The sequence below is a fragment of the Heloderma suspectum genome, chromosome 2 (genome assembly GCF_057233095.1).
Source record: "Heloderma suspectum isolate Gila_16-S chromosome 2, 16-S_ref, whole genome shotgun sequence".
Classification (NCBI taxonomy): domain Eukaryota; kingdom Metazoa; phylum Chordata; class Lepidosauria; order Squamata; family Helodermatidae; genus Heloderma; species Heloderma suspectum.
This window is the reverse complement of record NC_139459.1, coordinates 395672275-395697963: the sequence shown is the minus strand read 5'-3', so window position 1 is coordinate 395697963 and position 25689 is coordinate 395672275. Positions and strand designations below refer to the sequence as shown.

General features: G+C 44.9%; 1 protein-coding gene across 1 annotated transcript; it reads right to left on the bottom strand.

Moving 5' to 3' along the window:
- Positions 1-342: 342 nt before the first annotated feature.
- LOC146356528 (vomeronasal type-2 receptor 26-like) lies at positions 343-23983 on the bottom strand. The gene is made up of 5 exons (XM_084830165.1): positions 23212-23983; positions 20603-21430; positions 5497-5724; positions 2218-2344; positions 343-1253 (listed from the first exon to the last, which is right to left on the bottom strand). The coding sequence occupies exons 1-5, from the start codon at positions 23491-23493 to the stop codon at positions 343-345; spliced, it is 2376 nt and encodes a 791-aa protein (XP_084686291.1). The 5' UTR covers positions 23494-23983.
- Between the last annotated feature and the right edge of the window lie 1706 nt (positions 23984-25689).

Sequence of the window (25689 nt, the reverse complement as noted above, 5' to 3'; positions counted from 1 at the left end):
TATATATATATATATATATATATTCTTAAAAGATGTAAGTCAGGTTTTAAAGAATTCTTTGTTTCTTCTATTTCAGTTGACCTTGTTGAGAAGTCTCTCATAATATCTTGGAAAGTGAAATATATTGGGAATATATTTGGAGCTGGAGCTCTCAGATGTTTTTGTTGTTCTTTCACCATATATTCACCATCATCAATTTTGTGAGGATAAAGAGAATAGTTATAATATAAATCAATTAGCTTACATTCACTAATCGCAGACTGGACATGGATATGAAGACTGAAAAGGGCTGGGGCTTGGGTGGGGAAGCAGAATATACATGCAATATTAAATAAATAAGAATCAGATGCCATCTTTAGTTTTTGTCACTAGATGCTCTTTTGTATTCAGATCAGGCCTCAATATAATAACGTAGCTCTTGGGAATGAAGATGCAGCCCAGCAGCCCAGCACTGGAAGCCAAGATAGAAAAGACCTGCACGGCTACCATGTATTTCCCCTTCGTGCTCAGGTAGGTGGGCACAAAGGACACCCAAACACTGCAGAAGACCAGCATGCTGAAGGTGATCAGCTTGGCTTCATTGAAGGCCCCAGGTAGCTTCCTGGCTAAGAAAGCCACTGTAAAGCAGATGGTAGCCAGGCAGCCCATGTAGCCAAGGGCACCATAAAACATGGCGACAGACCCTTCATTACATTGCAGAATGATCTGTCCAGGCTGGGAGTGCATGTCAGAATCTGGGAATGGTGGAGAAATTCCCAGCCAGATGGTGCAGATGACAACTTGGACACCAGAACAAGAAATTACCATGGAGTTTGCAAGACTCTTCCCCAGCCATCTTCTCACCCTGTTCCCAGGCTTTGTGGCCAGGAAGGCCAGCACCACAGTGATCGTTTTTGCCAACACTGAAGAAACAGCAACTGAGAAGATGACACTGAAGGCCATTTGTCGGAGAAGGCAGGTCACCTTCCTCGGCTGTCCAATGAACAGTAAGGAGGACAAGAAGGAAAGCAGGAGGGAGATGAGGAGAAGATAGGAGAGGTCCCGGTTGTTGGCTTTGACTATTGGTGTTCCTAGGAATTTAATGAAGATTCCTAACACGCAGCCTGTGGTTAAGGCCAAGAACAGGGCAAAGGACATTAGGATGATCCCCAAAGGTTCCTCATAGGCGAGGAACGTTATATCCTTGGGGACACATCGATCTTGGTCCCGGTTGGGATGCTGATCTTCTGGGCACTTGTTACAATGATCTGCATCTAAGAAGAAAAATGACTTCAAAAAAACTAATGTCAATACTGCGTTCGAAGTAGTTGGTGTTCTATCCCATTTCAGAGAACACATTTTTAGGGTGATAGCCAGAAAAGCCAATGGTGGTGGATGGAGCATTCATAGAGTGACAACTTTTGGGAAAGGATGCGTTCTTATTAATGTGAAGTGTTAGATGGTTTGAGGGCAGCAGTTTCAAAATTCGCTTCTGGAATGATTCATTTAACATCATTTGCCCTGGCAGAGAAGTGCATCAGAGTCAGATTTTAGATATATTCAAGAGCAAGTAGGCCTCCCTTCACTCAGGGCATGGATCATGCCTACTGGATCTTCCCATTCTCCCCTGTGCACTATGGGCCCGGCCATATTTCATGGTACACATGATTCAACATGGGTCAGCCCAATCGTATGCAATGCAGGGGGTGTGCATGTTTTCTAAAGAGGCCCCTGGCAGTTGTGGATTCCCATTTATGTGATGCTCTTCCAAGAAAGCCTTGCCTAGCAGCTGTGCTGATATCTTTTCAGTAGCAGGAGGACAGGTGTTCCCCCGCCCCAGCATTTTAACTGATGAAATTAGTTATCACCTGGGAATTTACACTGCAAATTATTTTCTTGTTATTAACTTGTTCATTTTATTTAATATTTCTTCCCTTCAGCTACCCTCAGAATGCATGTATTGAAGGGCAGGAAATAAATAATATAGATGAAGTAGTAAGATGCATGTAGGATGGCATTGCTGAAAGCATCTGCTGCCTCTCCATGCCCTGCCTGACACATAGAAGGTACATTTGTAGCAACTTTGTGGAATTATTAATTATGGGTGTAACACATCTAAAAACAAGGAAGGATCCAGATTTTAAAAATAATAATCTTAAAATCCTTCACTAAATATCTCTAGGGGAATCTTTGCCCTCTTCCCCAAGGAAGAAAATCCCTTCCTCTGGAGTCACTTACCTTCCTGAGTGGAGATTGTCCCTTCTGCACAGGGAGCACAGACATAGCAGCAAATTGGCTCACCTTCTTTAACCACCTTGATGTACCCAGGATCACAGCTATCGGAACACTTTGAATGTGGCAGGTGCTGATCATAAAGAAAAGGAGAATCAAGCAAAAGGTGTCAGGAGTAATTTCTCTACAGAAGGGAGTCATGCACATGCATGGGTGTGTAAACTTTGGGTGGCTCACAATGGTAGAGCAAGGGCAAAGAAGGATCAGACGTCTCTGCTAGCACAGAAAGGTATCATTAAGAAGTGTGGGTTCTTGGAGAACTTATTAACTCTCGGGGAGGACATGAATATGTGAGGGCTTCTCTAAATGAAAGCAAAAATCCCACACCCTACCAGGCTTTCTTCTTACGGAGTCTTTCCAGGATTACAATCCGCACAATACACATGCCTCCCCCACCCCATTTTTGGCTGTTTCCTTTGTGGGGAAGTTCCATATGTTCTATTTTCACAGCCAGTAGATGGTGCTGCAACACTGCAGTGATATTGCGCTATCCAGGAAATACATCAGCTCTTGTTGGTGGTGCATATTTATTATGGCATTTTCAGTAAGTGAAATTATGGGGGAATTTAGCTAAAAAATGGTGAGGGAGGCACTGGAGGCACCGAAAGGACCCACAAACTTCAGTGAGTAACCAATCTTAAGAGCACTATATAGGCCGGGTGTGGAGAAGCCCTGAGTGATATACTGTCAGGGTTCCCCTTTTGACCTGGAGCCCCTGAGCAACTCCTTAAGGGTCTCTTGCTTCCTTATGAGTCCTGCCTTCCTTCTTTTCAACTTCCCCTAGCTGTACATAGCTGTAACATGAAGTTTAGGCTGTAGACATGGGGTGATTGACAGTCTAGACACAGGGTTTAACCACAACAGTTTACTGGTAAATCTGAAGCTGGCAAATCACAACTAAAGGTATTTAGACAATAGACCTGAGTGATACAAAAGGCCTTAAAAGAAAAAAAAATAGTTACAAAATACAAGTTCCTTTACCCTAGCTGCCCTTAGGCTTTTCTTGGCTGCTTCTTCCTGCTCACTCTTCAAGTTCTACTCTCACTTCAGGCTCTGGCTGTCTCTCCCTGGTCTTTCTGACTTTTATTGCTCTCTCTCTCGCGCTCTCTCTCTCGCGCTCTCTCTCTCTCTCTCTCTCTCTATATATATATATATATATATATATACACCCCTCCTTCAACACCAAAAGTACTGCTTCAACCCTGAAGAGATGACACTTAAGTGGAGAAATGAAACTGACACTTAATGAAAAAAATGAAACTACTGCTTTCAGGGTTACTCCCTCCCAACAGAAAACTCCAGGCCTCTAAGCCTGCCTCTTTTTTTCCTTTGCCTCTGTCGGCCTCAAACCTTCACACACCACTTTCAAAAGGAAGATGGATTGTAAAAGCCATAGAGGAGCAGTCCCCACTCCCAAGAGGAAGCCATTCTAGAAGGAAAGTAGGACAATGCCTTCCCCCTTCCAGCCACCAGCCAAACCGCAGATGTCAAACGTCTCCACACAGGACATCGTCAGATGTTCCATTCCTAGGTTGGGCAGAGCATGGTCATAGGGGTGAAAGTGGGTTTCCGTAAGGTACACTGGGATGGGACCACTTCGGGCTTGGAAGGTAAGCACAAGGACTTGAACACAAACAGATGGAACACAGTTGTTGTGGGCTCTGCTCCTGCCTTTCCTGGTAAGGCATTGGTATGAAATTAACACCTGGACATTCCCACCTATCTTCAAAGGAGGTCCCACCCTAAGATAATTACAGCAATCCATCCTGGAGGTTAGTGGGTAAATCAGAGATGCAATAAATAAATAAACATAACAGATGAATATATTCCAGATCATGAATCACCAGTTCCAGGCTTCTCTTAGGTAACTCGTTCTCCTTGTCCCTCTTGAAGATGGAAGAGAAATTATTCTTACCAGGGGATGACTTGTTAACCCATCACTCGGCAGTAGTTGGTAGGGAAATAGCCATTTTTATGGCATTTCCACTGGAGAAGGCAATAGCGTTTGGGAAGAGGGAGGTTGCCCAGTAGCTTTGACAAGATATTAATGGTAATCTACCATCTGAAAGGAGAATGTTAAAGTACGTGCCTCCTTAATTTCCATAAGAAGACACAGTCTTCCTTTCAACCACATGTTTGCTAGCAACAATGAAATGCACCACCCAAAGAGAGCAATCAACAATGACACAACTCCTAACATGAGCTCTGCTGAGAGGGCCATTCTAAGACGGCAGCTCATGTGGGCAGGAAAAACCATATGAAAAGTAGTAGGATAGCTGATTCAGAGCAAGTTTCCTGCTGGCTACTTTATCGCTGTGGTTTCTGGTGCATATCTCGTTGCCACCACTGTGCCTGAGGAGGGTGCGGCAGGCCATAACTTATTGGCAGAGCACATCTTTGACTTGAAGAAGGGTCCCGTGTCATAGAGGTGTGGAAAGGCCTCTCTCTGAGATGTTGGAGAGCAACTGCCAGTTGGCAATGGACAGTTATGGGCTATACGAGGGAAGAATGGGATGATACAGGAACTTCATCTTCTGTATTGTGCCATGTGCATGCAGCATCAGACAACTCTGGGGGATTATTGGGACCAGCATGCAGAAGCTGAATGCAAGGGGGCATCACCTGTGCTTAGAAGCATTGAAAGGTTTCCAGTGAAGGCTGGTGGCACCAATGCCAGTGGGCACTGAATCCGCTCTGGTTTCAGTCAGAACCAGTCAGACCTCTCAAGGAGCTATCCAAGGTGCTGAAGCTATTGGGGGGCTAAGGTTTGGATAGCTCCTTTAAAGTTCTGGCTGGTTCTGACTAAAACCCAGAGCAGCTGCACATGACATCGGGGCCACCAGCCTCCACTTCATGTTTCCAGTTTCATGTGATGGAAGTGGCAGGGGAGTTCTCTTTGAGATCCTGTTGGGCTTATATCCTATAACTTTCTTCACCCATGCCTGTTGAGCAACAGCATTCTGTACACATACACATTTAGGATTAAGGAGCAGGGCTTTGTCCTTTCCATACGGCAGAGCTCACATACAGGCCTTTGCCCTGGGACCTCTCTTTTCAGAAATCAAAGCATCACACACACTCACACACTACTATCTTAACTGCACTGTGAGAACCTAGTCTGGTTATTTCAAAATATTTAAAGCTCTAGGCTTTCAGTGGTATTTCTATACCACACCGCCAATTCTGCAACAAATGTTCCCGAATGGATTAAAAGTTTTCCCCCACCTGGTTGAGCCATTTGGGCCACACGATGGCATCCTGGTCAATGGAGAATGTTTGGCCTGTGGCTCCCTGTCTCTCCATGCTTCCAAATTTCACTTTAACAACAGACCTATTGGGAAACACCACCCAATTCAGTACATCTAAGTCGGCTACCAGGTCTCCGTTCTGGTCCAAATACACTCCATTCATGGAAGTATTGTAAAATTGGGGATCTCTCAGGAAAGGGTCGAGCTAGAAAGAGAAAACAGCAGCATTTAGAATACAGCTGTCTGCGTGCGAGAAGCCCCAGTGATAAAGCGTTGGCAAACAAGCAAGTTAAGCAACTGTGCAAGTTTTGCAACAGGGAGAGGAAGCCAGGGCAGTCGACTCTTCCTTCCCTATTCCATCCTGAAGTAAGGAACAGTAAGTAAGTAAGTAAGTAAGTAAGTAAGTAAGTAAGTAAATATGAATAATTTCCTCACCTTCTCATACTAAACAACTAAGTTTCCAAGGATACCCAAATAAAAAACCAGTTACTAAGGTAGAAAGCCAGCAGGGGGGTGGGGGCTATTCAGTGCTACATGCATGACTATCTACCTGCTGGATGGAAGTCATGGGTGTGTGCTCGGTGTAATAATCTCTTGGCTCTCAGGGAACAAGTTCATTCCCTTGAGGCCAAGGTTGCTGGCCTGCAAAAGCTAAGAGAGCCAGATGGTGGATGAGACCTTCAGGGACCTATTAGCTGTGTCCCACTCCAAGGGTGACAGCTCCTCTGCTGTCACGGAGAATGTGGGTCTAGGGGAAGGAGGGCGTCATTCTGAGGAAGAGAATGATCCCTTAGAAGGGACCCATCCCTCAGAAGGTGAACAAATATCCTCTTGCACCAAGGATGTGCCTCTGGGGGGAGGGGGGCTTGTGGTAGTGGGAGATTCAGTCATTAAACACATAGACAGCTGGGTTTGTGCTGGCCATGTAGATCACATGGTGAACTGCCTGCCTGGTGCAAAGGTTGCAGATATCACCTGCCATCTAGATAGCCTAGTAGATAGTGGTGCGTTGGAGTCAGTGGTCGTGGTCCATGTTGGTACCAACAATGTGAGGAAATGTAGTTGTGAGGTCCTGGAAGCCAAATTTAGGTTGGTAGGTAGAAGATTGAAATCCAGGACCACTCAGGTAGCTTTCTCTGAAATGCTACGCGTTCCATGCGCAGGGTCAGCTAGGCAGGCAAAGCTGAGGAGTCTCGACGCGTGGATGAGACGGTGGTGCAGGGAGGAGGGGTTCTGATTTGTTAGGCACTGGGGAATGTTTTGGGACAAACTGGGCCTGTTCAAGAGGGACAGGCTCCACTTGAACCAAAATGGAACCAGACTGCTGGCACTACACATAAAAAGGGGGGCAGAGCAGCTTTTGAACTAAACCCCAGGGGGAAAGCCGACAGGAGGTGGGAAGCATCCAGTTTGGGTTAAATCATCCCAAAGGAATGAAGATGAAACTGTTTGTGGTTGCCCAAATGTAGAAGGGGAGGAAATAGGCCAGGAGTACATGGCAGAACATAATAGCCAATCGAAGGGGCCAATGTCCTACAGCAAAAGATGCACATGCCAGAGGCATCTGGGGAAGGATACCATGTATAGGTGTTGTTATGCAAATCCCAGAAGCCTCTGAGCCAAAACGGGAGAGTTGGAGTGCTTGATTTTAAAGGAAAACCTGGATACAGTGGGCATTACAGAAACCTGGTGGAGCAGAGAGAACCGGTGAGATACAGTCATCTCAGGATATAAACTCCATAGGAAGGACAGGGAAGGGCTACTGGGGGAGGTGTTGACCTGTACGTCAAAGAAAGCATCGTGTTGAGGGGACTAGAACACCTAGAAGGGGTAGGATCTTCTACAGAAGCACTGTAAGTGACAAGCCAGGCTCCAAAATTAATTTAGTGCTAGGTACTGTAGCAGCCATATCGGGGGTCAGACTAAGTAGCCTCATGCAGTCTCATGCTTCATGTTCTTGCTCAGCTCTTTCTCCCTTGAATATATTGTTGTAAGCTGACGAGACACAGGAATTCCTTATCTTGTCAAAGGTCATACAGCTGTATATCGTGTTCTCTGCTGTTCTCTTCTGTTCTCTCCTTATCATGGCTACCCTATAACCCAGTTCTTGTATTATAAACAATAGTGCTAAGAGAAGAAATGTTGAGGATTGCAACCCCATGTGGGAGGGAGAGGAGGAGCCGTTTCATATGTGTCACAATGTCTATAAAACCAATGTGCTAATGTAAATCGGGGCTTCTGGCTCTTTGGAAACGATTCCAGCCTTAAGCCCGCGCGTTAAATAAAGAATCTCTTTTTCCTTCACTCCGTGGTCTCTCTGACTCTGGGTTCTGCAACATAAATGGTGCCGTGACTCGGATGTGGCAGGCTCTGAGCCAGACAGGTGGCAGTTGCCTGCTCTTGATCGCCGCACCGGGAAGACGAGCTCGGCGCATGCCTCCCTTTCTTGGCGCCACCGACCTTTTTGTCGAGTGAATGGGAGAAAGCCTGCGCCGGGATCGCCCAAACGGCAGCGAGCTGCAAGAGAACCTTGAGAAGCGGAGGAAGGAACTTGAGCCCTGCCTGTATCGCAGCTGCAATTGAGTTGAAACCCACATTGGAAGCCTTCAGGAGAAAGGCAAGTATATGGGAAAAAGAGGGCCCCGCCTTTAGGGAGAAAGGCCACTGAGCAGAAAAAAAAGAGGGCCCCGCCTTATGAAGAAGGTCAGTGTTGGTGGTATACGTATACAAAAGAACCTACTCCTTGCGGGTAGAAGGGGGGCCTGATCACACCCCCGAGTGGGCGCCAGTACCCAGCACGCCAGTACTCAGTAGGAAGCTGAGGAAGCTGGGGAAGCCGCTTTCCGCTCTGGTAAAAAGTGGGAAAAGTGGGTGGCAGGGACATATGGATGTAGTGGAGAGATTGATGATTGTGTGAGTGGCTACTGCGGTTTCTGAAGCATACCGTTGACCGTCCGGGTGCCCAGGCCAGTAGCAAAGTGCGTGGTGTGAAAAATCCTCTTGTGTCGGCCAGTGAGACCCCTTACTCACTGACCAATTCCCATTCCCTAATTGTGTCTGTCTTCAATTTAGGAGGGAGGCTATGGGTGGTGGGGGAAGCAAACCTTGCACCCCCTTGAGATGTATGTCAAACAAAGAAGGAAAAAGGTTTTTTTAAAAAGATTCAGAATAGAGAGAGAAAACAGCAAAAAGCTCAAGGTCGAGCTGAGAGGAAAAAAAAACAAGATCTGAGGCTGTTAATTAGAAAAATGTTGCAGGACAGTCTGGCTTTTAACAAAGCGTGGGAGCGTGAGAGTGTAAGGCCGAAGACGTAGCTGTTAGCCTAGCGCGCCGAGAGAGGGGGGGCAGGAAAATTGCCCACAACGTTCTGAGTTGTGCAACATCATCACCTCGCCTAATTGAGATAAAATCCCTAAGAAATGGAAACTGAAAATGAAGACCCAGAAGATGAAGGCAAAATAGAAAATAAAGGTGAAGAATCAGCCCCCAGAGCACAGGCTAGACCCCTCTTCGAGTAAAAAGTGTGCCATAAGACTGTCCCAAAGCAGAATGAAGCGGAGAGACCACGTTGAAGATCTCTGTCAAGGTAACCGTGTTTAGCTTTGAACTGTGTTAGAATTGCATAGAGCCTGTAGCTACTGACCATCAGCTATATGATTTCTGAAGAGCGTAACCATTAAGCTTTTGCCGTGGGATTCCCTGCAATGAAGAAATCTCACTGATTTGAGTGTCCAGTGTTACACTGCCTAAGTGTGTGTGCTAAAGAGACCGAGAAACCAGACAGCATGTTCCTGGCCAAGCCAAAATCACGCTACTGCCATGCTCCTGAAAGCTGCAATAAACTGTGTAAGCTGAAAGACCCAACCTGATTGAAAAGAAAATATTGGAGCAACTGTCTTAAAAAACAATGAGATCTGTGTAGCTGGCTGGCTGACGCTGTCAGTGATGTTACAACTTTAAATTAAGACTGTTTTCCTGTTTGAGACCCCAGCGAAGAAAGCTGACCCGAGTTACTTGTTGCCCGTGCCAAAGCAAGAATTTGGCTGCCCTGTACCTCATCGTGTCCTGTTTTAAGCTTGGGATTTACAAATACAAACAAACTGAGAAGCTTGCCTTTAAAGAACTGCAAATCACCCCACCGCCTCCCCGAAGATTAATGGCTGCCTGAAAAATGCAAGTATAAAGCGATGCCCATCACCCCCCAGCGTCCTGAGTTTCGGCACTCAGTGTTTCAGTGCTTTCGTGTACCAGGTTAGAAGAGAAAAAAAAAGAGTAAGTTTTTAAAATGTCTGTGAGAGAACCTGACAGAAGTAAAATAAAATTTACAGAGGAGTTGCCCAAGTTAAAGTGTCATGGCTAGAGAGCTGAGCTGTGCCGCTCTGTTTAGACAGAGGCCTTGCTAAAAAGTTAAAGGCCCTTGTCTGTCAGAAGGGGTGTAGGGCCACACTTCCCCTTTTTAAACTGATGCAAAAGTAGAGAGCCTTTGCTGGAAACATCGCATCTTCATTGCCCAGAGCCGTCTCTGTTTGCTTCCATCAATGTCTGGGCTTTTTAGAGACACTCTGCACATGGACTAAAATTTTAAATTGTCAAAGACTTGCCATGGACAGTGCTATGAAGCTTTTGATAAACTTGAACTCTCATCGCTGTGGACCGTGTGTCTGTGTTTGTAGTCAGCTCAGTGTACAGCAGGCTGAGTTTGATCTATAACTTTTAAATTTCCTTCTGCCAGAACTCATGCAGCATAGAGTTGCCAATGCAAAAATGGTGACCTAGAACTCTGCATGTGTGGGTATGCCCGTCCCTTGATTTTAATAAGCCCTGAGCTTTCAGCCAGAAGAGCAGTATAATTGCTGGATCTGCTCCATCATGCCTTACCATGCAAAAAGTGCTTTCCATTCATTGTGTTAAATTGCAAAAAAAGTTTGTTGTGTATATTTTATGATTTCTTAGATATCATAAAGTATATGTGATATTTGCAGATTAGTGTTAGTTGCAACTCCAAATGATACTAAGTGTGGTTCCCGATGGATAACAAGGAGAAAAGACAGAGGCAAGTAGAAAAGAAGCGTGGCCATAGTTGCCCCCAGGGTAAATTAAAAGCAGCTGATTGTGCCTGGAGCTTATTACCTGGGGTAAAGTAGCCACAATAATGTAATAGTTCTTTAAAATGAAGAAAATGTAACTAGAAGGAGAAGAAGAGCCTATCCCAAATGTGTGTCATTGAGACTAGTGTAAGGCAGAAAGGTTTAAGTAAGTGAGTTTAACTTGAAAAAGACAAATAAAGAAACAAGGCTGGTGCATAGATCAGAAAGTTTTATATAAAAAGTTTGAAACATGATCTGCAATACAGGCAGATCAGCAAAGAAAAAGAAAGCAAAAGAAAGAGAAAAAAATTGTCTTCCCATACTAATAAATAAAAGTGTTATCAAGCACTTTGAGAAGCGAAGTTGTTTACAGGAAGCTGTGCCTGAGAACCAAACACTTCTAGCCTATGCTGAAAATGCTTGCTAGTGTTGTGCTGCCTCATGGGTAACATGTATAGTATAAAAACCCATTTAGCCCAATAGCTCGTGGTTCAGAGAAGCTGTCTGATCCAACAATTAAGTACGCCTGTGTGCTGTAAGTTACCCAATAAAGTCTCCTTGTAAGTAACCCCCCCCCTGCTGGAATCCCAAAACACAAGTTGGGCTAGAGCGCCTCACCCAGTATCAAACCCTGCTGTTAGAAGCCATGAAAGCAGGTATGAAAAAGTCAGTTAATATGACCAAAGTGTTTAAAGTGCTGCAAGGTGCCACCGAGGCCCCAGAGCGTACTTGGAGCGTCTTTCAAATGCCTATCGCCAGTACACCCCCCTCGACCCAGAGGCCCAAGAAGACGTAAACGAAAAAAGAAAAGAAGAAGACCCGGCAGAGGCAGAAGATTCTTAAAAAAAGAACCAGTGTGCCCAGTGTGGACAAGATGGACATTAGTGGCATGAATGCCCAAATAAAATAAATCAAATACACAAAGGAAAAAACCAAAGGGGCCAGAATGGGCGAAGAGAGAGACAGCTTGAGAAGGGCCGTGACATTGACTGTGAGGGGCAGTGACATTGACTTCATGATTGACACTGGAGTGGCATCAAGAGCAAGCAAACGTTAGCCTTAAACAAGAAGTCCAAACACTGAGCAAAGGTCTTCAAGCCCAGCGACGCTTTGTCTTAAAAAAATAAGCCATTCCCATCACAGAAGTTCATCCTTTCCAACCAAGAGTTAAAGTATGAGTTAAAGAGGGAAAAATAACCCTTTGACTCCCAGATGGAGAGAACTGAGAACTGTCATACTTTCCACCCCCGCAGCTATGAGAGCAGCTGGAGTTAAACCCTAGATACATTGGACCCGAGTCAAGAGAGCGAGAGGGGGAAAGTAGACTATAAACAGAAATCCTGAAAATCCTTTAAAAATCATTCTGAAAAAGCAGTAAGAAGACTCAGGCTAGACCTTACTGTGGACACACCGGGAAACTGTCCCCCTGCGTACGGTCAGACCTGCAACTGGAGAATTGAAGAAGGGGACTAGACCCTACTGCAGCTTGCCAGGTGAATAGCTGCCCAGCGTACGGTCAGATCCCAAAGAAGATCAAACATGCGTATTGTAGTGTTGTAGTGTTAGTAGTGTTGCATTGTATTTCCTTAATAAGGTGCAAAAGGGGGGTCTGCCCCTGGAAAAAGAAGTTTGTCCCAGTGATTTGCTGATAATTACTGGCTTCACCTGGCTAACATCACGAAAAAAAAACATTTTTGTTTGCCAAGAGGTATACCTGCAAACAGGCTTATTAGCTCTTGCCTAATACCTGTCTGTAGACATCCTGGGAACATTCAAAAAGATACCATGTTAAGAGTTTATGGTGTAAGTTTAACTTATTCCCAAAATGCTAATTGGGGCGTGGTTGCAAAGATCCTACCCCCTACAGAGTTCACTCTATGCACCCCCATCATTGCTGAAACAAATGCTACGTGTGCACAAATGCTTAATTGTCAAAAATTTTTCCAGAAAATACAAAGCTATCCCTGGCCCCCTTCCACTGTAATAAAATTCAAAACATATCTTTTAATAATGCCCACATACTTTTGCCTCATGGATGGTTTTAGACATGTAGTTCCCGCACTTGGTCATTCATTCCTGCCAACTTGTCTAATAACCACCCATGTTGCCTCAGCCGCCAATTAAATTGGTGCCAATTCTTCCCCTGTAGCCCGAGAAAATCCGTCAACGGCAGCCTCGAGCACTCCAACTAACTAAAAATTGTAATAGTCATGTGCAGTTATATTCTGACTCAGAAAAATTGGCCTTAGCAATGTCACTGGTTAAGGTTCCAGGTTTAGCCTTGGCTGATGGTCTGGAAATCAACCGGTTAGCTTGCAGCTTAGCCAAAAGCATAAATGCCACCTCACGAGCATTGTCATTGTTAAATAAAAAGCTGCGTGATCTAAAAGGTGCAGTTCTAGAAAACAGAGCTGGTATAGATTACCTCTTCCTTCTTCATCATTTAAGTTGTGAGACACACCAAAAGCTCTGTTGTTTTAACTTAACTGATAATGGCAATGCTGTAGATGAACAGATCAACAAGCTGCACAATATAGTAGCTTACAAAACAATAAGACAAAACAATTAGCTCAATTAGTTAACCCCTTGGCTTCCAGATCTTAGCTAGCTTAAAAGCATTGTTCATCCTAATTCTACCATTATTGTTCATAAAAGTTCTGTTATGTCTCTGCGTTCCTTGTCTTATGCGCTGTTTAACCAATCTGTTTTATGTCTCAGCTAGTAAAACTGCTGCCCTCTATGCTCTAATAGCCCAACAAGAGGCTAAGTAATATGTATGTCACAAAAAGCTTTGTATAGTTATCAGAAATGCTATAATTGTAATGAAATTATGCATTTAAGGGGGGAATGTAGCAGCCATATCGGGGGTCAGACTAAGTAGCCTCATGCAGTCTCATGCTTCATGTTCTTGCTGAGCTCTTTCTCCCTTGAATATATTGTTGTAAGCTGACGAGACACAGGAATTCCTTATCTTGTCAAAGGTCATACAGCTGTATATCTTGTTCTCTGCTGTTCTCTTCTGTTCTCTCCTTATCATGGCTACCCTATAACCCAGTTCTTGTATTATAAACAATAGTGCTAAGAGAAGAAATGTTGAGGATTGCAACCCCATGCGGGAGGGAGAGGAGGAGCCGTTTCATATATGTCACAATGTCTATAAAACCAATGTGCTAATGTAAATCGGGGCTTCTGGCTCTTTGGAAACGATTCCAGCCTTAAGCCCGCGCGTTAAATAAAGAATCTCTTTTTCCTTCACTCCGTGGTCTCTCTGACTCTGGGTTCTGCAACAGTACAAGGTATTGTCCCACAGACAAGAATGTTCAGAGTGACCTTGAGACAGAACATGAAATCAGGGAGGCCTCCAAACAAGGAAGAGTTGCAATAATTGTTGTTGTTGTTGTTCAGTCGTTCAGTCGTGTCCGACTCTTCGTGACCCCATGGACCATAGCACGCCAGGCCTTCCTGTCCTGCGCTCTCTCCCGGAGCGTGCTCAAGTTCATATTCATTGCATCCGTGATGCTATCTAGCCATCTCATCCTCTGCCGTCCCCTTCTCCTTTTGCCTTCAGTCTTTCCCAGCATCAGGGTCTTTTCCATGGAGTTTTCTCTTCGCATTAGGTGGCCAAAATACTGGAGCTTCAGCTTCATTATCTGTCCTTCCAATGAGCAGTCAGGGTTGATTTCCTTTAGGATGGACTGATTTGACCTCCTTGCAGTCCAGGGGACTCGTAAGAGTCTTCTCCAGCACCACAGTTCGAAAGCATCAATTCTTCGGCGCTCAGCCTTCCTTATAGTCCAGCTCTCACAGCCATACATTACTACTGGGAAAACCATAGCTTTGATTAGACGGACCTTTGTTGGCAAGGTGATGTCTCTGCTTCTTACTATGCTGTCTAGGTTGGCCATAGCTTTCCTCCCAAGGAGCAAGCGTCTTTTAATTTCATGGCTACAGTCACCGTCTGCGGTGATCTTGGAGCCCAAGAAAGTAAAATCTGTCACTGCTTCCATTTCTTCCCCTTCTATATGCCAGGAAGTGATGGGGCGAGATGCCATGATCTTCGTTTTTTTAATGTTGAGTTTCAAACCAGCTTTTGCACTCTCCTCTTTCACCCTCAACAAGAGGCTCTTGAGATCCTCTTCGCTTTCTGCCATTAGGGTGGTATCGTCTGCATATCGGAGGTTGTTGATAATTCTCCCAGCAATCTTAATTCCGACCTCTGATTCATCCAACCCGGCATTTCTCATGATGTACTCTGCATATAAGTTAAATAAGCAGGGTGACAATATGCAGCCTTGTCGTACTCCTTTCCCAATTTTGAACCAATCGGTTGTTCCATGTCTGGTTCTTACTGTTGCTTCTTGACCCTCGTACAGGTTTCTCAGGAGACAGGTAAGGTGGTCTGGTACTCCCATCACTTTAAGAATTTGCCACAGTTTGTTGTGATCCACACAATCAAAGGCTTTAGCATAGTCAATGAAGCAGAAATTGACGTTTTTCTGGAATTCTCTTGCTTTCTCCATGATCCAGCGAATGTTGGCGATTTGATCTCTAGTTCCTCTGCCTCTTCTAAACCCAGCTTGTACTTCCGGTAGTTCTCGGTTCGCATACTGCTGAAGCCTAGCTTGTAGGATTTTGAGCATCACCTTGCTGGCATGTGAAATGAGCACAATTGTGCGGTAGTTTGAACACTCTTTGGCATTGCCCTTCTTTGGAATTGGAATGTAAACTGACCTTTTCCAGTCTTGTGGCCACTGTTGAGTGTTCCAGATTTGTTGGCATATTGAATGCAGCACTTTAACAGCATCATCTTTTAGGATTTTAAATAGCTCGGCTGGAATACTGTCATCTCCGCTAGCTTTGTTGTTACTAATGCTTCCTAAGGCCCACTTGACTTCACTCTCTAGGATGTCCGGCTCAAGTTCAGTGACCGCACTATCATGGCTATCAGGGACATTCAGATCTTTCCTGTATAGTTCTTCTGTGTATTCTTGCCACCTCTTCTTAATCTCATCTGCTTCTGTTAGGTCCCTGCCTTCTTTGTCCTTTATCATGCCCATCTTTGCACAAAACGTTCCCTTGAGATCTCCAATTTTCTTGAAGAGATCTCTAGTCTTTCCCATTCTGTTGTTTTCCTCGATTTCTTTGCATTGTTCATTTAAGAAGGCCTTCTTGTCTCTCCTTGCTATTCTCTGGAACTCTGCATTCAGTTGGGTATATCTTCCCCTTTCTCCCTTGCTTTTCGCTTCCCTTCTTTCCTCAGCTACTTGTAAAGCCTCATCAGACAGCCACTTGGCTTTCTTTCATTTCTTTTTCTTTGGGATGGATTTTGTTGCTGCCTCCTGAACAATGTTACGGACCTCCGTCCATAGTTCCTCAGGCACTCTGTCTATCAGGTCTAATCCCTGAAATCTATTCCTCACCTCCACTGTATATTCATCAGGGATATGATTTAGGTCATACCTGAACGGTTTAGTGGTTTTCCCGACGTTCTTCAATTTAAGACGAAATTTTGCAACAAGCAGCTCATGATCTGAGCCACAGTCAGCTCCAGGTCTTGTTTTTACTGACTGTATGGAGCTTCTGCTCTTCCCCAGTAGCATATTGGACACCTTCCGACCTGAGGGGCTCATCTTCCGGCGTCATATCTTTTAGCCTTGTGATACGTTCCATGGGGTTTTCTTGGCAAGAATACTGGAGTGGGTTGCCATTTCCTTCTCCAGTGGACCACATTTTGTCAGAACTCTCTGCCATGACCTGTCCGTCTTGGGTGGCCCTGCACGGCATAGCTTATGGCTTCACTGAGTTACGCAAGCCCCTTCGCCACAACAAGGCAGTGATCCATGAAGGGGGTTGCAATAATGGGCAACTTCAATTACCCCATATTTACTGGATAAATGCATGTTCAAGCCACGACAGAGGATAAATTTCTCGATGCCCTAAACGACTTTGCCCTAGAACAGTTGGTCATGAAACCAAACAGAGGGGAGGCAACCTTGGATTTAATACTAAGTGGTGTTGCCCAGCAACTAGTAAGAGATGTAAATGTTGTTGAACGAGCTGGAAACAGTGATCACAGTGCTATCAGATTTAATATATATTTAAGCAGAATGGACGTTAAAGGGGGGACTCAAGAGAATTAAATCCCGTCAAAATGCTTGGAGATTACTCAAATCACAGTAACAGAAGCCCTGCTAAAATGTATACCACAGGAAAGGTGGCACCAAGTCCAAGAGGTCGCTGGCATGGTTAATGAGCAATGTTGAGGGAGCTATTAGAGAAAAGAGAGCTTCCTTCAGAAAATGGAAGTCTTGCCCAAGTGAGGTAAACAAAACGGAGCACAAGCTTTCACAAGGCAATGCAAGGAGGCAATAAGCAATGCAAAAAAAGCATTTCGAAGAGCATATCGCTAACAACATAAAGTACAACAATAAAGCATTATTTTCTTGGGCTCCAAGATCACAGCAGACAGTGACTGTAGCCATGAAATTAAAAGACGCTTGCTCCTTGGGAGGAAAGCTATGGCACACCTAGACAGCATAGTAAGAAGCAGAGACATCACCTTGCCGACAAAGGTCCGTCTAATCAAAGCTATGGTTTTCCCAGTAGTAACGTATGGCTGTGAGAGCTGGACTATAAGGAAGGCTGAGCACTGAAGAATTGATGCTTTCGAACTGTGGTGCTGGAGAAGACTCTTACAAGTCCCCTGGACTGCAAGGAGGTCAAATCAGTCCATCCTAAAGGAAATCAACCCTGAGTGCTCATTGGAAGGACAGATACTGAAGCTGAAGCTCAAATATTTTGGCCACCTAATGCAAAGAGAAAACTCCCTGGAAAAGACCCTGATGCTGGGAAAGACTGAAGGCAAAAGGAGAAGGGGCCAGCAGAGGATGAGATGGCTAGATAGCATCACTGATGCACTGAATATGGACTTGAGCACGCTCCAGGAGAGAGCGCAGGACAGGAAGGCCTGGCGTGCTATGGTCCATGGGGTCACGAAGAGTCGGACACGACTGAACGACTGAACAACAACAACAAAAGCATTATTTAAATATATCAGAAGCAGAAAACCAGCTAGGGAGGCAGTTGGACCTTTGGGTGACAATGGAGTTAAAGGAGTACTGAAGGAGGACACGGAGATTGCAGAGAAGCTGAATGAATTCTTTTCATCCATCTTCACTGCAGAAGATATAGGACAGAGACCTGTGCCTGAACTGATGTTTTCAGAAAGAGAGTCTGGGGAACTGAGGCCAATAGTAGTGACAAAAGATGAAGTTCTCAACCTTATTGAAAAATTGAAAGCAAAGAAATCACTGAGTCCAGATGGTATCCATCGTAGAGTTCTCAAAGAACTCAAATTTGAAATTGCTGATCTTCTAATTGCTGACCAGCTTCTATGAGAGAGGACTGGAAGATGGCCAATGTAACACCAATTTTCAAAAAAGGGATCCAGGGGGGATCCAGGAAATTACAGGCCAGTTGGCTTAATGTTCTTATGTACAGGAAACGAGGTTGGGTTTCTCACCTCTGCTTAAACAACTCCATTGAGTCCTGGTTCTTTCTGAGCCCAATTCAAAGTGCTGGTGTGAAGTGGGCAAAGCAGAAGCAGAAGGCCAGCAAGCATGAAGAGGAAGACTCCCAAAGCAGACTTCAGGAAGAGCAAAGGCTTGGGTGACAGTCAGCAGAGGTCTGAAGTCAGAGCAAGCAGCTGGACCAGACTGAAGACTTCAGGGGAAGTCTGGTAAACTGCATATAAGGTCCCAGGTGGTAGTCCAACCTTGCCAGAAGAAGGACAAGGTATCAAGCTTTCTTTGACAGGGCTGTGTGTTAAGTGGGGTGGAGCATGATAGGGGAATCGGCTCAGGTGGAGCTTAATAGGGGAATTGGCTTTTTCTTGGTCTTTCAGGCCCAAATCCAGATGGGGAGGATGGAGTGGCTGGGACCAGCAAAGATGACCCACTGGTACTATATTGCCATATGAAGCATATGAATGAATACAGAATGCAGCCCTATTGTATTGCTCGGGCATCCTGTGAATTGATCCATGCCAGTTGGTTGTTTACATCAGCAGCTGGCAGGTTGGGTTAAACACTGAGAAGGAGCCCTCTTCTTCCAGTAAGACTAGGTGTTTCATAAGGCAACTAAAATGATCAAGGGCCTGGAGCAACTCCCCTGCAGAGGAAGATTACAACAGCTGAGATTGTTTAGCCTGGAAAACGGTGAGTAAGGGGAGGCATGGTAAAGGTGCACAAAATTATGCATGGTGTGGAGAATGTGGATAGGGAGACATTTTTCTCCCTCTCCCATAATGCTAGAACCCGGAGTCATCCTGTGAAGCTGATGGTTGGGAGATTCAGGACAGATAAAAGGCAGGGCATCTTCACAAAGCGCAGAGTTAAACTACAAAATTTACTTCCACAAGATGTAGTGATGGCCACCAATTTGGATAGCTTTAAAACGGGGTTAGACAAATTCCTGGAGGAGACGTCTATCAACGGCTACTAGCCCTGAGCTGCTACATGCTCCCTCCAGTGCCAGAGGCAGTATGCCTGTGTACACCAGTTGCTGGGGAATATGGACAGGAGGGTGCTGTTGCACTCATACCCTGCTTGTGGGTTTCCTGTGAGCAGCTGGTTGACCACTGTGTGAATGAATGCTGGACTAGATAGACTCTTGTTCTGATCCAGCATGGCTCTTCTTATGTCCTTAAAACAATACAGGACTAGGACAATGTGGGGCATCTTTGCAGCCCAAGGGAAAGTTTGGGTGTATAGAGGGTAAGTTTTAAGCAAGCTGAATTTGTGCTGGGCCACGTCAGTTAAGGCAAACTCCTCAGTTAAGGCATACGCTTTAGTTAAGGCATACTCCTTAGCTTCCACTTTCCTACCTTTTTGGAGCCTGAGCCAACAGGAAATAGTCTCGAACCTCATCTTAAATGAGAAGGTTTGGATCATTAAATTTTCCTGGTTTTTGAAAAGGAAAGGTATAATTACACTGGTGGCTGGCAATCCTACCCTCTCCCCAATGTCTTTGGATCTGCTTTCTTGCAAGCGTGCCTGTGTGATGATTAGGATTATAAATACTTAGCAAATGTTAATCATGATTTCATCTCAAGACTCAGGAGTCTAAAATCTCAGCAGTGAGGGACTTCCACAGAAAGAGGACATGGACCTTTCCAGACAGGCACCCTCTGCATGTAGAAAGCCATGAGAATGACAACAGAGGAGGTGGAGTGAATGGCCTTATTCCCACTTCCCTTCCTGTTGTGTAGAGCTCTCTGGATAGGGCTAGATTTATACAACCATCTTAACAAGAGTTCAAAGCCTATGAATGCACACTCAGTGTAATGTGCCAATATACCCCTCCAGTAAGACACAATCTTTGCATGTTCTTTTCCCACCACATAGGAAAGGAGAGTAAGGATTGGGGTCCATTTTCTGCATTTCCTTCCCACGCTGATATCCCAAACCATGTATTAACATGTGGTCACACCTTGTGAGAACACATTCCATAACTTAAAGGAATACTCATGACACATAGAAGTCTTCTGTGACAGAACTCAAATAGAATCTCCCCTGCCTAAGAGAGCTCCAGGAGGGAGGGAGGGAGGGAGGGAGGGAGGGAGGGAGGGAAAGGAGAGAGAGAGAGAGAGAGAGAGAGAGATCATACTCAAGGAGTGAAGTGGAGGGAAAGGGTCACTGCTGACAAATAGAAGTTGGACCAATGATAGAGGCTATGACCAGATGAGCTATGTCCTTCAAGGCCCCAAAGACAGACCAGGACATGGAATTTCAGAGTTCCTTGCGAGAGGGAGAAAGGCGGGGTATAAATGCAATAAATAAATAATAAATAAGTGGGTTTCCCTCTGGAATGTGCACAATTTCCCCTCATTGCTACATCTGAAACTTTCTCAGAGCCTGAATCCAAGACAAGAAGTCTGTCACGGTTCAAGTTTTCATAGATGTCCGTTGAGCTACCTCTGAGGGAGAGAAGGCATACCTGCCATGGCTGGACCCTTTGAGATTCCAGCCAGCCACCGGCCACTAATGATTTCTGCTTGGATCTAGATGAATAAGCAGCATTTAAGGCATGTGCCAGAGCCCAGACAGTGTTGTAAATGATGTAGTTATCCAGAGAGAGGCTTCGGTCATGTATCTCCTGGGGTGATGGATTCTCCAGTTCCTCTCTTTCTCTGCATCTTATCCAGCCTTTCACAGACAACTGCTGCTTTGAATCAAAGCAATGAAATGCTTTCTCCACAAACTGCATCATAGCATGGAATACCGCTACAAAATCATCATAGTTTGCCTTTTTCTTTGGCTGGAGAAAGAAGGAAAAGATTCCATGGATGCCTTGGAAAGATAACTGGTTATACATCAACTCCAAGGTGAAGTCCCACAGGGCTGTTGTGACCCAGACTTTCCCTTCCATGCGCTTCATGAAGGGTTCAACATACAGTTTTACAAATAACATTCCATCTATGAAGGAACGAGTCTCCGCATAGTAAAGAAATGCATTGACTTGTTTCCAACTGAGAGTGGAAGAAATGTGTGTTGATCCTGGCGAAGCTATGCTTCGCGATGTTTCTGGGAGTATTTGTGAGAAGGCAACACAAATACTGTTCCTAATAAGCAGAGGGATCATAGCCCTCATGAACCTCTCTCCATTGTTAGTGTCTGGAACAACGAGACCGATCCACACCCATCCAAAATGCAGGAACAGTTTGGCAATCTCTGGATACTGTTTTTCTTCTGTGGGGACCATTCGGTAGAGCAGGGGGAACTGAGCTTTATCATCCAAATCATGGGAGACAAATGCGTAAGTGACCTAATAAGGAAGAGACCAGTGATTTGTTTCGTTTACAGGTGAAATACAATATCATTGACATCTAGCAAAATACGAGGCATTAAGAGGCAGAGAGGGGAGACCCACATCTTGCTGGGCGGGACACTTTTACAGCAGCAGGAAAATATGTGCTCTTAAATTTTCAGTGTTTAATTCTGTAAAATCAACTAGCATTTTACAAGGGTTATCTTCAGTTTCTGCAGCTTTGTTGCAACTAGGGATGTCAGAGAAATCCGCTGTGGATTCAAATGAGGCTGGATTCTTTGGAATCCAGCCTCAGGAATCCGCAGCAGATTGGGACCACTTACCTCCACTCTAGGAGGACTGGAGGCGGGATGGCACTCGGCTGCTTCTTGCCAGCCAGAGCCATTCGCCTCCTCCCTGTGCCTGCCGATTGCCATGTCTTTTCATTAAAAAAAAAAATGGCGATCAGCTGGATGTGCCCATAGACTTGGACGCAAATAGAGTCATGAATCTTGTGTCTAAGTCTACGTAGACTTATACGCAAAATAGACTTATACGCAAAATAGAGCCGTGAATCTTGTGTATAAGCCTATGGACACATAGACTTAGACGCAAGATTCATGACTCTATTTGCTTCTAAGTCTATGGGCACACCCTGCCGATTGCCTTTTTTTGTTTTAAAGAAAAGACATGGCAATCGGCAGGGACAGGAAGGAGGCAAACAGCTCTGGCTGGCAGGAGGGAAGGTAAGTGGCCCCCAAGCCAGTTCCCCCCCACCGGAATCCCCACCAGAACAGACGGTGGGGAATCCGTACACCCCTAGTTGCAACTGTACAATATTTTTTGTCTCATGCTCCCACATGTTATACTTCAACAGAGTATAGGAAGAGTGGATTCCCCACACACACATCTAAATCAGACCTTTTCCGCAGTGGCCCCATAGCTCTGGAATTAGTTGCCATCAGGGGGCCTCCAGGCCCCATAATTGCAAGCTTTTAGGAAAGCCCAGAAAACCTACTGCTTTACTCTGGCCTTCCCCCTAATTATGTTTAATTATGGGCTGTAGCTGCAGTTGTATGTGGCAGATTTTCTTTTAATGCTGGTGTTGGTGGTTTTTAGGATGCTTGCTGCTGTTGCTGTTTTTACTGTATCAGTTTTTATTATGGGAGTGTCAGGCTTCCCCTTTTGAACTGGACCTCCTGAGCAACTCCTTGAGGATCTCTTGTCTCCTTCAGAGCCCCACCTTCCTTCTTTTACCTTCTCCTTTCCAGTGGTGTGGGTTTTAGGTAGAAGGCATGGGGTGATTGACACTCTAGACGCAGGGTTTAACCAAAATAGTTTACTGGTAAATTTGAAGCTAGCAAATCACAACTAAAGGTACTTACACAATAGAGCCAAGTGATAAAAAAAGCCCTTAAAAGAAAATAAAAGTTGCAAAACCCAAGTTCCTTTACTCTTCCTGCTCTCTCTTCATGATCTGATCTCCCCAATGCTGCTCTTACTGGCTCTCTCGCTCTCTTTATATCCTGCTCCTCCAAAACCAAAAGTCCCTCTCCTCGCAGAGACACCTGAACTACCTCATCCTTTGCTGGAAGGAGTGGGCAGCAGAGAGTTCCTATTCAGAAGATACCCAGAATTTCCTATATCAAGAAACAATTGGCTATATTACCTTGGCAATCTATTGGGCGTTCTTTCCTAACAAGGGGAAAGGCCAGGTTTGTCCAATGTTAAGCAGTCCTCCTGTTTTCCAACCCCCAAGTAGACTCAGTCTGCAAATGCCCTGCTGCTCTTCACCCTACCTGTGGGATTTTGTACACGTTCATCATGGTTGAAATCTGGATGGAGTTTTCAGTGTCGGCCCCCTCAGGAACAGCCAACAGGTGACTCTGCCTTCCACAGTGATAGTTGGGAACGCTTGCTTGTCCAGGAGAAAGCAGGTCTACCAAGGCATCGGAAGTCATCCTGGCATCAAAATAGTTCTCATAGATGTTGTAGCCCAGGGTGATGTTGGGTAAGAGGCTGGGATTCTGGTTGATGTCCTGAACTGCAAACAAGAAGGACAGGAGGTTCCAGTGCTTCATCGTTCCTTTCCTGCAAAAATATATGCAATATCATTATCCTACCTTCAATGAAAGTAATACACAGTTCTTGCTTCTTTGACTCTATGGGCCTTTCCAAGACCTTTAACCAGGCTTACACTGATCCAGAGCGAAAGCCAGGTGCACAACAACCAATCCGCACTCAGTGACTTGGTTCGCACAACATGACCACATGGACATGCAGGTGACATCCAGTATGAAGGGAAATTACATTAAAATTTGTCAAATTGTACTGTAGATCTGAGCATTCTGTACTCTCTGTTAAGAATCCCCACTCAGCCATGAAGCTCACGGGGTGACTTTGGGCCGGTCACTGACTCTCAGCCTAACCTACCTCACAGGGTTGTTGTGAGGATAAAATGGAGAGGAGGGGGATCATGCAGGCTGCCTTGGGCTCCTTGCAAGAAGGGGGGGAATGGCAGGATATAAATGTAATAAGAAATAAAAAATAAAATTGAGGTGTTAATGTTCACTTGGTATATTCAGACATTATTTCTGGCTTCGAGTGCCTGGATTGGATGGGTTTCTAACTACACACTAGAAGCAAGAGACCAAATGCTTTCACACAATGTCATTAACTTGGAGAACAATACATGAACTTCATTATATGCTTATTTTATGTTAACAAAATCCCTTGCACTTATACCCTCCCTGAAAATTTTCCCCATCCTCCGTGTTCTTGAGCTCCCGGTCCCTGTCCTTGAAGCTCAGAGGTATTTGTTGGGCAGGGGGTGGGCAGAAACCAAAACATCTACATTCAAATTATCATCACTCTTTGCATCCATCACTCCATCCACCTATATATGAGGGATCCTTTCAGGGAATACTGAAGGTCATAGAAGCCCTGGAAACATTTGTATGGCTATTCAGCATGTGGCGTGTGCTTTATAGAGGATCAATTTTTAATTGTTTTGATGTATTTTATTGCTGTAGAGAGGGTTTCTGCCCTGAAAGGCAGCCAAGACATGTATTAAATACATTAAAAACAAAGAATCAGGGAAAACTTTAATATTTGCATCATCTCACCCCTGCTGCCCAATTAAGAAATTCTATCATCAAAAGCGTCCAGGAGAATTCTGGAATTAAAAATGGGACTCCAATGGATAATGCAGACCAGTTTAGCCTTCTGACCCATGAGTAGTAAAAGTGTCTCATCCCTGAGATTTGCCAGATGAGAGACGGTAATATCAGGCCATTAGAGATAGAGCATGAGCTCCTTTTACTGATAAGAGAGGAATCCAGATAAGGAATGTGCCAGTGTGAAATTTAGGGTTATGACTTCCGCTTAGCAGGCTAAAGATGGTAGCATTCAAAAGTAGCTGCATAAAAGGTAGCTACATCATGAGGCCAGATGGGCCATCAGAGAAGTTACTAAAAAGCTCATCCAGAAAGTATATAAAGGAGACTCAGAACACACAACACCAGAACCTCTCCTTTAGGATCAGCTCTCCCTAATGTGTTTCCTGGAGAATCAACCTGATACTGATTATCATTATCACTGAGAACTGGCAAACATCCTTGACTTTGCTTAGAAGTCTTGTTTAGAATGATATTGGATGTTTCATGCAACTAATTCAGGCAGTCATAACCTCTCGTATTTAGTACTGCTATGCTAATACCTCATAGTAACAAACAAAAAGACAGATCTTGTCTGAGAGAGTGTTTCTTAAGAATTAGAATTCTGCATCACCCATATAAAGAGTGAAGTATTGGGAAGTGGTGTAGACTTTAAGAAAAAACATAAATACATTTGTGTTTTAATGGGGAAAGGCTGCTTTGTTATGATGGGATCGGAGTCAGAATTCCTTGGGGGAAACGACTGACTGATCTTGAAAGCTTGGAGGGGGGGGGGGGCTTTTATGAAAGTGATCATAGAATCATAGAACAGTAGGGTTGGAAGGGGCCTATAAGACCACCAAGTCCAACCCCATGCTCACTGCAGGAATCCAAGTCAGAGCATCCCTAACAGGTGGCTGTCCAGCCTCATCTTGAATGCCTCCAGGGTGGGAGAGCCCACCACCTCCCTAGGTAATCAGTTCCATTGTCAGATTGCTCTAACAGGCAGGAAGTTTTTCCTGATGTTCAGCTGGAATCTGGCTTCCTGTTGATCAATCTGTTGATCATCAGCACCACATCTGGCTACCCCTTGGTCTGCCTACCATTACCTCCCCTGCAACC